At 44.0% G+C, this 12,708-nt stretch overlaps 1 protein-coding gene across 5 annotated transcripts in view; it reads right to left on the bottom strand.

Annotated features, from left to right (window-relative positions):
* The window catches only part of DZIP1L (DAZ interacting zinc finger protein 1 like), a 54,809-nt gene that overhangs the window by 15,873 nt on the left and 26,228 nt on the right, over positions 1–12,708 (bottom strand). For 3 of the 5 annotated variants that reach the window (XM_061420821.1, XM_061420828.1, XM_061420812.1), the window contains 5 exons: positions 11,231–11,352; positions 10,423–10,584; positions 6,218–6,346; positions 2,507–2,569; positions 1,013–1,153 (listed from right to left, as the gene is read on the bottom strand). In XM_061420821.1, the coding sequence (XP_061276805.1) occupies positions 1,013–1,153; positions 2,507–2,569; positions 6,218–6,346; positions 10,423–10,584; positions 11,231–11,352 (617 nt within the window). The remainder of the gene's footprint in view (positions 1–1,012; positions 1,154–2,506; positions 2,570–6,217; positions 6,347–10,422; positions 10,585–11,230; positions 11,353–12,708) is intronic. The other 2 variants (XM_061420834.1, XM_061420841.1) reach the window with 2 other exon arrangements.

The following is a 12,708-nucleotide window of genomic DNA, read 5'->3' as shown; positions in this document are numbered from 1 at the left end:
CAATAAAAATAAACACTGGTTAACCTATTCTGTTATATTTAGCCAGTAGGTTCCTAACTGAGACAACTATAAATAAGAATTCTGGTAACAAAAGGAGGAAACCTCCAGGCAGCCACAGCTTTGAAGAGCTAAATGTGTTAGGGGAAGTAGTGAAAAAGAAAAGCAGCAAGGAAGTGGGTTAGATATGTTGACAGCTGGAAGAACAGAAAGGGACAAATAGCGAGAGGATCAGTGGATTAGATAGTGACAGTAGGTGTTCCGCCCAGGAAAGCTCTGGGGAGGGTGGTTCACGGCGAGGACCTGAGGCCACAGCAGGGCCCAGCTAGGGACAGATACACGTCTCCACTGACCTGGGGCTCAGAACGGGGAGCTGCACCCTGACTGGGCAGAGAATGGTCCACATTAGATGAAGAGTCAGAGGGGTGGTTTTAGAAGAAGGGTGCATAGTAAGTGATGTCTTCTCGTCATACTAGCTTATCTAACAACCTCCTCAGAGGCTGTTAACTTATGAAAAAGGAATTAGTTAAGAAATGTGTCTGAGAACACAGCGAAAGGAGCACAGGCTTCACATTCCACCTACCTGGCTAGGGTTGATTCTCACCCCTGTCATTTATAACATGCACTGTGTAGACTCAAGCGAGGTGCTTAAGTTCTGCAGCCTGCCTCATCATCTGTCAAAGGAAGCTGGGGAAAAGGTAATGTCTACCTTGAAAGGCAGCAGTGAGGTTTACATGGAGGAATAAACAAAGTATTAACCAGGCGCTGGCATTCACGTGGTCTCTGCTGGTACTGTGAACCCACCAACACAGCCCCTAAGGACAGCAGTCACGTCATCCTCATCGCTTTCTGCCCCTCAAGTCTGAAGACTCTTCCCTCTCCTCAGAGACCCTAACTAATGAGACTGGAGCCAACAAGTCCAAGAGACTCTAAGGAGATCCTCACAGGGAAGGGGTCTATGGCTCCAGGTCCCGACTGGGAGGAGGGACACGCCTATGAGGAGGGACACGCCTACCATCTCCTCCTGGGAGGCAATGAGCCTGGCTTGTTCCTGGAGCTGGGTGCGGAGGGCATGGATCTGGCGCTGGGCCTGGGCGGCTGCTTTCCTCTGATCCTGAGACAGGGTAGCCTGGAGCCTCTCGTTCTGCTCCTGCAGCTGGTGGCACAGGGTGGCCGGTCAGTCACATGTCTGCAGGGACCTCTGAGAGCTCAGTGCCTGCAGGACCTGCACCTGCAGGCAAACGCTGGCTGGAGCTTCACCTGAAGTAGGTGGAGGGTTTCCAGACCTGGGCGAGTAGCTTTCTAACAAGACTGACTTCCTTCCTATTTGAGGACATGTTAAGTGGTACCTGAGAAGTGAGAATTGAGTGCAGGCCCCTAAGCTCAGGGCAAAGGCTCTCTGTCAGCTGTGTCACCCACGGAAGGACAGTCAGGTAAGCTGAGGTCATTCAAAAATCATCAAATGGGTGCTTTTAGGTGAAGACAAAAGATTAAGGAAATGTGGTTACAAGCCACCTCTGATGTAAGAGCAGAGAGAAAATGACACCACTTATGTCTGCATAAAGAACCTCTAGAAGAATACAAGAAAGCAGTAAAAGTGGTTACCTGTGGGGTGGGTGTCAGGGATAGGTAGATGGAAATGGAGCAGAAGTGAGACTACTCCATGTACCTTAAAATAGTTCTTCTGCTCTTTGGAATAAACTTGAATGCATTTCCCATTTTTTAATTTTTCAAATAAGATAAACCTATCAGGGACTTCCTTGGTGGTCCAGTGGTTGAGACGCTAAGATCCCACAAGCCACATGGAACAACCAAAAAATAAATACATAAAGATTTTTTTAAAAAGATAAACTTAAAAAATAAATAAATAAATAAAAAGATAAACTTATCAGAGGGGAACCACTTGAATGGGGGGCCATCCATCATGCACCAGACTCAGATCTAAGCACCTTTACCTTCTGAGCTTTCTGAAGCAGAACCTAGGGCTCTTCTTAACTGGCTTCTTCTTCCACTTGCCTTCTCCTCAGGGACATTTTTATATAAGCTGGTTTCTCTGTCCTGAGGACTACTGCTCTCTCCCCACTGGTCTCAGTGTCTGAACCCTTCCATTTGAGCTGCCCCTGAACTATCACTGAGCTCCACAACCACCCGGATCTCTCCTGGGTGGGGTTTCAAAGAAGGGCCCAAACACTGAATGATCAGGCAATTCTCTGAGTTTTATAGCACAGCCCTACTTAGAGAGCCTTAAGCAGTCACTGAAGAGGAATCCATGGAGAAAGGATGTGCTGGATTCAGAAGAGAAGGCCTTGAGGCTCCTGCTCCCAGCCAGGGAAGCAGCCCTCTGGGCAGCTGACCCCTCTGTGTATTGACGGGGGTCAGCAACGGGGAACCGTATCAGCAACAAAATATCTGCCAAGCAGTTCAAGGCAGGGGGCAAAGGATGGGGAGCTGAAGGATGAAAGGAAGTCACAGGAAACCAGGCTCCCCAAGACAGTCCGGTGAGACCTACCTCTCTCTTCTGAGCTGCATGCTCTTCCTGCAGTGCCTTCATTTTCCTCCTCCATTCTGTTTTCTGAAAAAGATTAAGTGCTTATCAAATGGGCCCCTCTAGATATTAAAATACAGTACAAAGCTAAAAGAATTAAAATGTACTGGCTCACAGAGTAGGCAGACAGAGCGTGAAAAGACTAGAAAGCCCAAAGATACAGGGCGGGGGTGGGGCGGGGGGAATGGAATCTACTCTGGGGGGAAGATGCATTACTGACAAATGGTGTTCAAACAAGTAGTTAACTACTTGAACTTGGATTGCAAAAAAATATGAACTTGTATCCTTATTTCACATCTTAAATGAAAACAAATTCTAGGTGGTCAAAGATTTCATCTTAAAAAATGTAAGAGATGTCAGCAAGATGATGGACTAGTAGGTTCCAGTTCTCAAAATACCCACAGATGAGAATACCTTTATGAGAGCTCGGGAATCCAGCTAGAGGTCCTAGCACCTTGATGAAGCAAAAAAATCCAAGAGTGGATACACTGAAGAGGGGAAGAATAGTTTCACCTTACCTGTGTTACCCCTCACCCAAACCAGCACAGCCTGGTGCTAAGAGAGACCCCCTCAGCCCACAGTCTCTCCCACAAGGAAAGTGAGTGCAAGCGAGCACCTGACTGCCCAGGGCTTGAAGGATGCTGCCCAGGAGGCCCACTTCTGTCTCACTCCACCAGAACTGAGGGAATCAACATAGCTGAACCGGTTTTCAGCGCTGGCACACAGATCTCAACGCCAGCTTCAGATCCTACTAGCTAGCTTGTGGACACCAGAAGGTGTGGAGGAAGAGAAGGAAAAGTGTAGACTATTTGTATGTAATCAAAGTTAAGTTGTTTCCAGCTTAAAATAGAGTGCTGTAATTGTAAGATGTTTTATGACTGGAAAAGGTCAGTTTTCATTTAAATCCCAAAGAAAGGCAACGCCAAAGAATGTTCAAATTACCATACAATTGCACTCATTTCTATGCCAGCAATATTATGCTTAAAATCCTTCAAGCTAGGCTTCAGCAGTACATGAACTGAGAAATTCCAGATGTATAAGCTGGATTTAGAAAAGGCAGAGGAATCAGAGATCAAATTGCCAGTATATGCTGGATCATAGAAAAAGCAAGGGAATTCCAAAATAAAAATCTACTTCTGCTTGATTGACTATGCTAAAAGCCTTTGAGTGTGTGGATCACAAGAAACTGTGGAATATTCTTAATGAGATGGGAATACCACAACACTTTACCTGCTTCCTGAGAAACCTGTATGCAGGTCAAGAAGCAACAGTTAGAACCAGACATGGAACAACAGACTGGTTCAAAATTGGGAAAGGAGTACATCAAGGCTGTATATTGTCACCCTGCTTATTTAACTTATATGCAGAGTACATCATGAGAAATGCCAGGTTGGATGACTTACATGCTGGAATCAAAATTGCTGGGACAGGTATCAATAACTTCAGATATGCAGATGATACCACTTTAATGGCAGAAAACAAAAGAGGAACTACAAAAAAGATCTTCACGACCAAGATAATCACGATGGTGTGATCACTCACCTAGAGCCAGACATCCTGGAATGTGAAGTCAAGTGGGCCTTAGAAAGCAATACTACAAACAAAGCTAGTGGAGGTGATGGAATTCCAGTTGAGCTATTCCAAATCCTAAAAGATGATGCTGTGGAAGTGCTGCACCCAATATGCCAGCAAATTTGGAAAACTCAGCAGTGGCCACAGGACTGGAAAAGGTCAGTTTTCATTCCAATCCCAAAGAAAGGCAGTGCCAAAGAATGCTCAAACTCCCGCACAATTGCACTCATCTCACATGAGTGGAGAAAATTCTTCAAGAGATGGGAATACCAGACCACCTGACCTGCCTCTTGAGACACCTGTATACAGGTCAGGAAGCAACAGTTAGAACTGGACATGCAACAACAGACTGGTTCCAAATAGGGAAAGGAGTATGTCAAGGCTGTATATTGTCACCCTGCTTATTTAACTTCTATGCAGAGTACATCATGAGAAATGCTGGGCTGGTAGAAGCACAAGCTGAAATCAAGATTTCCGGGAGAAATATCAATAACCTCAGATATGCAGATGACACCACCCTTATGGCAGAAAGTAAAGAAGAACTAAAGAGCCTCTTGATGAAGGTGAAAGAGGAGAGTGAAAAAGTTGGCTTCAAGCTCAACATTCAGAAAACTAAGATCATGGCATCCAGTCCCATCACTTCATGGCAAATAGATGGGGAAACAGTGTCAGACTTTATTTTTCTGGGCTCCAAAATCACTGCAGATGGTGATTGCAGCCATGAAATTAAAAGACGCTTACTCCTTGGAAGGAAAGTTATGACCAACCTAGACAGCATATTCAAAAGCAGAGACATTACTTTGCCAACAAAGGTCCATCTAGTCAAGGCTATGGTTTTTTCAGTGGTCATGTATGGATGTGAGAGTTGGACTACAAAGAAAGCTGAGCACCAAAGAATTGATGCTTTTGAACTGTGGTGTTGGAGAAGACTCTTGAGAGAGTCCCTTGGACTGCAAGGAGATCCAACCAGTCCATCCTAAAGGAAATCAGTCCTGGGTGTTCATTGGAAGGACTGATGTTGAAGCTGAAACTCCAATACTGGCCACCTGATGTGAAGAGCTGACTCATTTGAAAAGACCCTGATGCTGGGAGGGATTGGGGGCAGGAGGAGAAGTGGACGACAGAGGATAAGATGGCTGGATGGCATCACCGACTCGATGGACATGAGTTTGAGTAGACTCCAGGAGTTGATGATGGACAGGGAGGCCTGGTGTGCTGTGGTTCATGGGGTCGCAGAGAGTCGGACACGACTGAGTGACTGAACTGAACATTAGATCCATGCCAAATATCTTCAAAGCCAGGAGACTGTCACACTTTCAAAGAATAGTTTTCAACTGGGTTGGACTCAAAGTGAGGGCAATGGTGTCCAGTAAGATACATGGCTGAATGTATTTTCGAAAAACTCCCTGGCAAATCTGACACTGCATATTTGAATGTCACCAGCCACACCTGAGAACCCTAAGAACTCTACTCTATGCTTTCATTAATTGGCACAAGGTCTGAAATATAGAACTGTGATGTCTTTAATCTCCCTAAATCACTTTGCCAACAAAGGTTCAAACAGTCAAAGCTATGGTTTTTCCAATAGTCAATGTATAGATGTGAGAGTTGCACCATAAAGAAGGCTCAGCACTAAAGAATTGATGCTTCTGAACTGTGGTGTTGGAGAAGACTCTTGAGAGTCCTTTGGATTGCAAGGAGATCCAACCAGTCCATCCTAAAGGAAATCAGTCCTGGGTGTTCACTGGAAGGACTGATGGTGAAGCTGAAACTCCAATACTTTGGCCACCTGATGCGAAGAGTTGACTCATTGGAAAAGACCTTGAGGCTAGGAAAGACTGAGGGCAGCAGAAGGGGACAACAAAGGATGAGATGGTTGGATGGCATCACCAACTCAATGGACACGAGTTTGAGCAAACTCTGGGAGATGAAGGACAGGGAAGCCTGGCATGCTGTAGTTCATGGGGTCGCAAAGAGTCAGACACGACCAAGGGACTGAACAACAGCAACCACCCTAAAACCAGAGTGAAAACAAGAAACTCTGTTGGGAGACAGCACATTTCTTGCCTGGTTCAGGACGAAAGGCATGGGACCTTGGCTCACCTGAATTTCCATCTTCTCCTTCAGAGCCCAGAGCTCCTGAGCCTGCCTGAGTCGCTCCTCGGGCTCCTCATCCCGCAGGGACCCCAGGTTGGACTTCATCACACTGTGGGACTGCAGTGCCTGCAGCTTCTGAAAAGGCCAAAGTGTAGTTTCATTCGGATGAAGATCTAATCGTGACATTGTCTTTTATATCCTGAGCGGTGTCAGAAGGGCATACTTACCCCAACCACAAAGCCCCAACTTGAACTTACTGGGTATCTGCATGCCTGCAAATATTCCCACAAGTCCACACTCCCCTTCACTACGGTTCTCCTGAAAGCTCAGCTCTTGCACAGAAGAAAATCCCATGGAAGAACACAATTCAAGAGTGTCATTTCCATTGCACTGAAATTCTGCTGTACTTCAAGCCCAAAACTTGTCTGACAACTTTCCCATTTCTTCTTCAGTCTCAAATAGGCTAAAGAGAATCAGACTCTCAGAGCCTTGAGGAGGGTCTCTGGCATTCCAGACCATTCTCTGAGGACTCCTGCTCCTCTTCCAACAAAGAAAAAAATCTTGGCTGTCACCAAGAAGTCCTGGCTTTTCACAGCTTGGAGTCATGTCACCAATGCCTAGTGAGTGCTTCCTGAGCTAACAGTTCCTGAGCTAATGTGAAGGAAAAGGTAAGGAAAAGTGGATCAAAGAGAAGATACCTTTCCACCTCCTCCCCATAGTTATGTTTTTAAATAGATCACTACTGTAGTGACAAAAGCAATTACCTACATCTCTATTACCATATAAAACTCACAGACCCTATTACAGCTTTAGAGAACTGGTAAGCCCCTGAGTTTAGCTTCACATTCTTATTATCTTTAACTCTTCTGCTCAAGCAATATTGGGTCCAAATGTTAACCATTTCTCATACAAAATACAGTAGTGCGTTCTCAGTCATGTCTGACTTTTTTGAGACCCTGTGGACTGTAGCCCACCAGGCTCCTCTGTTCATGGGATTTCCCAGGCAAGAATACTGGAGTGGTTTGCCATTTCCTTCTCCAGGGGATCTTCTTCAACCAGGGATCAAACCTATGTCTCCTGTGTCTCTTGCATCACCAGGTAGATTCTTTACCACTGGCACGACCTGAGAAAATCATTTCTAAACCCCTTGAATATTTTTGTAGCATTAAATGCTTTATCAGATGTATGCACAACTTTCAGCCTCCAATGCGTCACTTCTGTCTTCACACAGCTGCTTACGACACACTAGAGACCGGCTTTCTTGATGTTACAAACCATCGTGGTGCTTTCCTTTCAACTGGGGCCTCCTTTGACAACTGGACTTAACCTACATCTAATCTAAAGTTCTCTCTTTAATGAGATGATTTAGCCAAAGTAAGCTCTCTGACTTCTGTAACAGGGAAAAAGTTATGAGAACAAATATTTTCAAAATGCACTTAGCTCTCACTGGCACTCCAAACATCTCTTGTGCTTTGAAAGTAGACTTACAGTGTTTTACACAATCATTCTAAATGCAATCTTACCTGTTTCCCCCACTCCCAGAATTTTTAAAAAGTAAACTAACAAAATAATTATCCAAGTACACTGAGAATTTTGTATCCAGTTTGGTTCCTATACTTTAATAAAATTAAAATAATAAAATTTCAGGTGAGAGGAGATGAGGGGAGACACACAAACACAAAAATTCAACAGAAGTCATCCTACGGGGGAAGACAAAAAAATGGATGTTCCAGTTTAAGACAATGCAATCCCGGTTAAAAGGAAACCATGGATGGTAATAAGAATTATGTCCTTATTCACCACAACTCAAAATTTCCTAACAGATGTAACCTTTTAAATTTTGAGTACGTGGTTTATGAACAACAACTCCAAATTTAAATCAGTACGTATTTACAGAACGTGTCTAGTCAGTGAGCAATGTCAGGGGAAGCGTGGGAGTCAGAGGTTCAGATGAGCTCAGAGATGATGAGTGTGGAGCTGGGGTCAGAACCATGACCACATGGTGGAGCAGCATCCTGTCTTCCATAAACCATCCCTGTCCACGCTAGGGGACCATTTAGGATGGGAGGGCTCAAGTCCCTACACATACACATACATGCATGCACACACACACACACCCTTATCTCTCGTTTCAACCCCACCACCCTCCATCCTTGGTTTTCCATCTCAGATTGAGATGATGGATCACTCAAGGCTCCCTCCATATCCTACAACAATCCCCTTATGGAAAAACTGCCTAGGTGTTTCTTTAGGCAAAATGTAGAATGATCGTGAGAAACACTATTAGACAATTCATTTTCAAAAATAAGAAAATATATTCCTTGCTGTTCGGAGAACCAATAACAGCTGAATACATTCTGAAAATACTTCTCCTCAAACCTTTTCCCTGATACAGCTCCCCCAGTGACTCAGCAGTAACGAATCTGCCTGCAATGCAGGAGACTCAGGAGAAGCGCTTGATCTCTGGGTCAGGAAGATCCCTTAGAGAAGGAAATGGCAACCCACTCCAGTATTCTTGCTTGGGAAATTCCGTGACAGAGGAGCCTGGCAGGCTACAGTCCATGGGATCCCAGAGTCAGACGTGACTGAGTGACTAAAACACAACAACATTCTGAAAATATTTTTCAAAATGTTTCCCTTACACAGGTTTATATGGGAAGATACAGTCCAGGGATAATTTTAATAAGTTTTTCGTAAATAAATTTGATAATATATCCAGTAGAGGAGCAGAGCTTTGAAGTTTAAGGAGCTGGGTTCAAATCCCAGTCTACCTCTTAAAACAGCTGTTTGGGCAAGTTATGTGGCCTCAACATCTTTGCTTGAAAAGGGGGAATAATAGCTTTTCTTTTTTTTTTTTTTTTAAAGGCATTTTATTTTTTACCTTTTGTACTCACTGTGGAGAAGGAAATGGCAGCCCACTCCAGTGTTCTTGCCTGGAGAATCCCAGGGACGGGGCATCCTGGTGGGCTGCCGTCTATGGGGTCACACAGAGTCGGACACGACTGAAGTGACTCAGCAGCAGCAGCACTCACTGTGCGGCATGTGAGATACCCAATGGGGGATCAAACATGCACCCTGTACAGTAGAAGCCTTACCCACTGGACCACCAGGGAATTCTTTTAAAAAATAAATTAGGGAGGATTTCCCTGGTGGTACAGTGGATAAGAATCCACTGCCAATGCAGGGGACACGAGTTCAGTCCCTGGTCCAGGAAGATTCCACATGTCCAGGAGCAACTAAGCCCCTGCATCACAACTACTGAACCTGTGTGCCCAAGCTACTGAAGCTTGCATGCCCTAGAGCACGTGCTCCACAACAAGAGAAACCTCCATGATGAGAAGCCTGCACATGGCAACGAAGAGTAGCCCCTGCTCGCCGCAACTAGAGAAAGCCCACACGCAGCAGCGAAGACTCAGCACAGCCAAAAATAAATAAAATTTTTAAAAGCAAACTTAGGGACTTCCCTGGTAGTTCAGTGGTTAAGAATCCACCTTGCAATGCAGGGCACACAGATTCAGTCCCTGCTTGGGGAACTAAGATCCCATAGGCTACAGAGCAACTAAGCCTGATGCTGCAACTAGAGAATCTGCACCACAATAAAAGATCTCTGGGTGCTGCAACTAAGATCTGATACAGCCAAATAAATAAATCTTTTTTAAAAAAAGAAATTAACAAACTAACGACATGCCTACCTTTAGAATATTAGAGTTGTTTGGTTGTTATGAGAATTAAAAGCTAGTGTACATAAAGAACTTTGTACAGGGGTAGAAATGTTTCAGTAAATCTTAGTTACTGTGTGACTCCACAGGTCCCAACAGAGTGCCTGCTTGTAACCAGCGCTCAGCAAATACTTGTTAGAAGAAAAATGTTTCCATTTACATTTTGCCTCATTTCTTGTCCAGTGAAGCCCTTTGCAAAAATAAGCATAACATCTCTGGAGCTCTTACTATAATATATGCCAGATAATGTTAGGTATTGTTGATGTGCTAATTTAACCCTTTCAGAAACCTATCTTACAGAAAGGAAACTGAGGCAAAGAAGATTAAGTAACATGCCCAAGATCACACAGCCAGTGTGTGATGAAGCATGAGTTCAATACCAGCCACTGCCGTCTTTGTCTGGACTCAGAACTAGTACAAAGAAATAAATGTTGTGAACAAATAAGCAGGTTTTCAGCTAAAGAACTCTGAGAAGTCTTTTACGTTGGGTACCTCCTCTAAGGTAGAGTTCTGGTTGGCAACACTTTTAAATTCATCCCAAAATAATTTTTTGAGCTTGTCTATTTCCCCATATAGCTTGGCCCGCTCTTTTTCTTTCCATTCATCAAATTCTTTCTTAGTTTCTGCTTCCCTCTGGCGAATGATCTCTGCTTCCTACAAAGAAAAGCAAGAACAAGAGAATCATTATTAATTCCACACTATGACAAATATTTACTAAGAAACTGCCAGGGCCCCTTTTCCATGTAAGTCACTCTGGAGACCCAAAGAACATTTATCCCCCAGTCCCCAGTGTTTGGACTGGGAGTGGAATTAGTCTTATCTGAACTGTAAAGGATAGGGATCACGTCTCTTCTCTCTTTATATTCTTCATGATGCCTGGCAAGGAGTGATGAATGAATAAGTGATGGAAGGCATGACGCAAGTGTATGTATTTTCATTCTACAAATATTTACTAAATGCCTCCTCTGAGCTGCCTTCTGGAGTTTACCCAGTCTTTCTCCTCCTGTTAACAAAAGCTAACAGTATGTTTTAAGAAGTTAAAATTCAGGCTCAAATGCCCTCAGAGGGTGCAAACACAGGAAGCTGCAGCTCTCTTTTGGCCACACAGTTCTGGCCAAATAATTGAATTTTCCTTCCCAGACTACCTAAAATCACTTGGCACATCCAGGAAGACACCATCCTAGCCCTGAATCTCAGCTCTGGGAAACAGCCAGAATTGTTGACTCTGGGATCTGAGCACATTACGGGTCTCCTGGCCAGTCTGTGACTGAATCCCCTGTCATTCCTCCTCCACGCCCACCTGGAGCTGCCGCTGCCTCTCCGCCTCCCTCTGGGCTTCCAGCTCCCCTTGGGTCCACTTCAGTTTGGCCCGCAGCTCTTCTAACACCTCCTCCACTGGCTGCTCCTGCTTCCTCTGCTTTCCTGTGGGATCCACGCAAAGCGAGGGTGACCAGCACAAGTCAGAGTCAGTGGTGTGTACAGTTCCTTGTGTGCAGTCACACCTCAGTCTGAGACCAGCTTTGCCACTTACACTGTGTACACTGACTCTGGGCAAATGACGTAACCTCCTTGACCCTCTGTTTCTCCAAAGTAGAAAATGGAAGCAATAATAGCACCTAACCCAGAGGGTCAGGAGGAGAAGGGGATGACAGAGGATAAGGTGGTTGGATGGCATCACCAACTCAATGGAAATGAGTTTGAGCAAGCTCTGGGAGTTGGTGATGGACAGGGAAGCCTGACGTGCTACAGTCCATGGGGTTGCAAAGAGTCGGACATGACTGAGTAACTGAACTGAACTGAATTGAAACCAGAGGGTCACTGTGAGGATGAAATGTGATAATGCCAAGTGCCTAGCATAGCACCTGGCAGGACAGCTCAATACATGTGAACTATAGTTGTCATTTAAAATAACTATTTTTTAAATATGTATTTATTTTTGTTTATTTATTTGGCTGTACCAGATCTTTGGTTGCAGTATGTGGGATCTAGTTCCCTGACCAGGAATCGAATCTGGGCCCTTTGTATTGGGAGCTTGGAGTCTTAACCACTGGACCACCAGGGAAGTCCCTAAAATAACTATTTTGACAGTACTTACAAATGGGAAATATGAATGCAAAACTGGTAGAGTAACAGAATCGGGATACCAAATAGTATGTACACACTGATTATTAATACAAAGAGGGGAATTTAAAGTAATGATAAGAACTGTAGTTTTAAGTTCATTCTTTTCAATAATGTAGTACAGTTCAAATGTGTAGTTTTAAATTTCAAATTAAAAAAAAGGCACTGTGCACTATGAAGAAAACTTGAATTATAGAAGAATATTCTAACTAAACCACATACTGATAAACTAAGAGTTAAAGGTTAATGAAAAAGACACCAATTGTACTTGGACATCTGTTACTTTTCAAAGTACATTTAGGGATTATTAGATGGTACTTTTATTAAAACTTCAAGCTTTTTTTTTAAAAGATATATGGCTTCTCTCAAATGGGGCTTTTTAGAAACAAGCAACTTCTAGATGCAGTGAAAATTAATTTGGATTAATAAAGTGATTTGAGGGACTTCCCTGGAAATCCAGTGGTTAAGATTCAGGGCTTCCACTGCCAGGGGCACAGGTTTGAACCCTGGTTAGGGAACTAAGATTAGGCATGCCATGTGGCACCGCCAAAAACATAAAATAATAAAATAAAAATAAAGTGATTTGAGGTGAGTCTGGAATGGGAGAACTGCAGTATCTGAGAAGTCAGCTGCCTGATAATAAATTACTGAACATTA

The sequence above is a fragment of the Bos javanicus genome, chromosome 1 (assembly GCF_032452875.1).
Source record: "Bos javanicus breed banteng chromosome 1, ARS-OSU_banteng_1.0, whole genome shotgun sequence".
NCBI classification, from domain to species: domain Eukaryota; kingdom Metazoa; phylum Chordata; class Mammalia; order Artiodactyla; family Bovidae; genus Bos; species Bos javanicus.
Note: the sequence above shows the minus strand (reverse complement) of the source record. Positions and strands in the feature narration are given on the sequence as shown.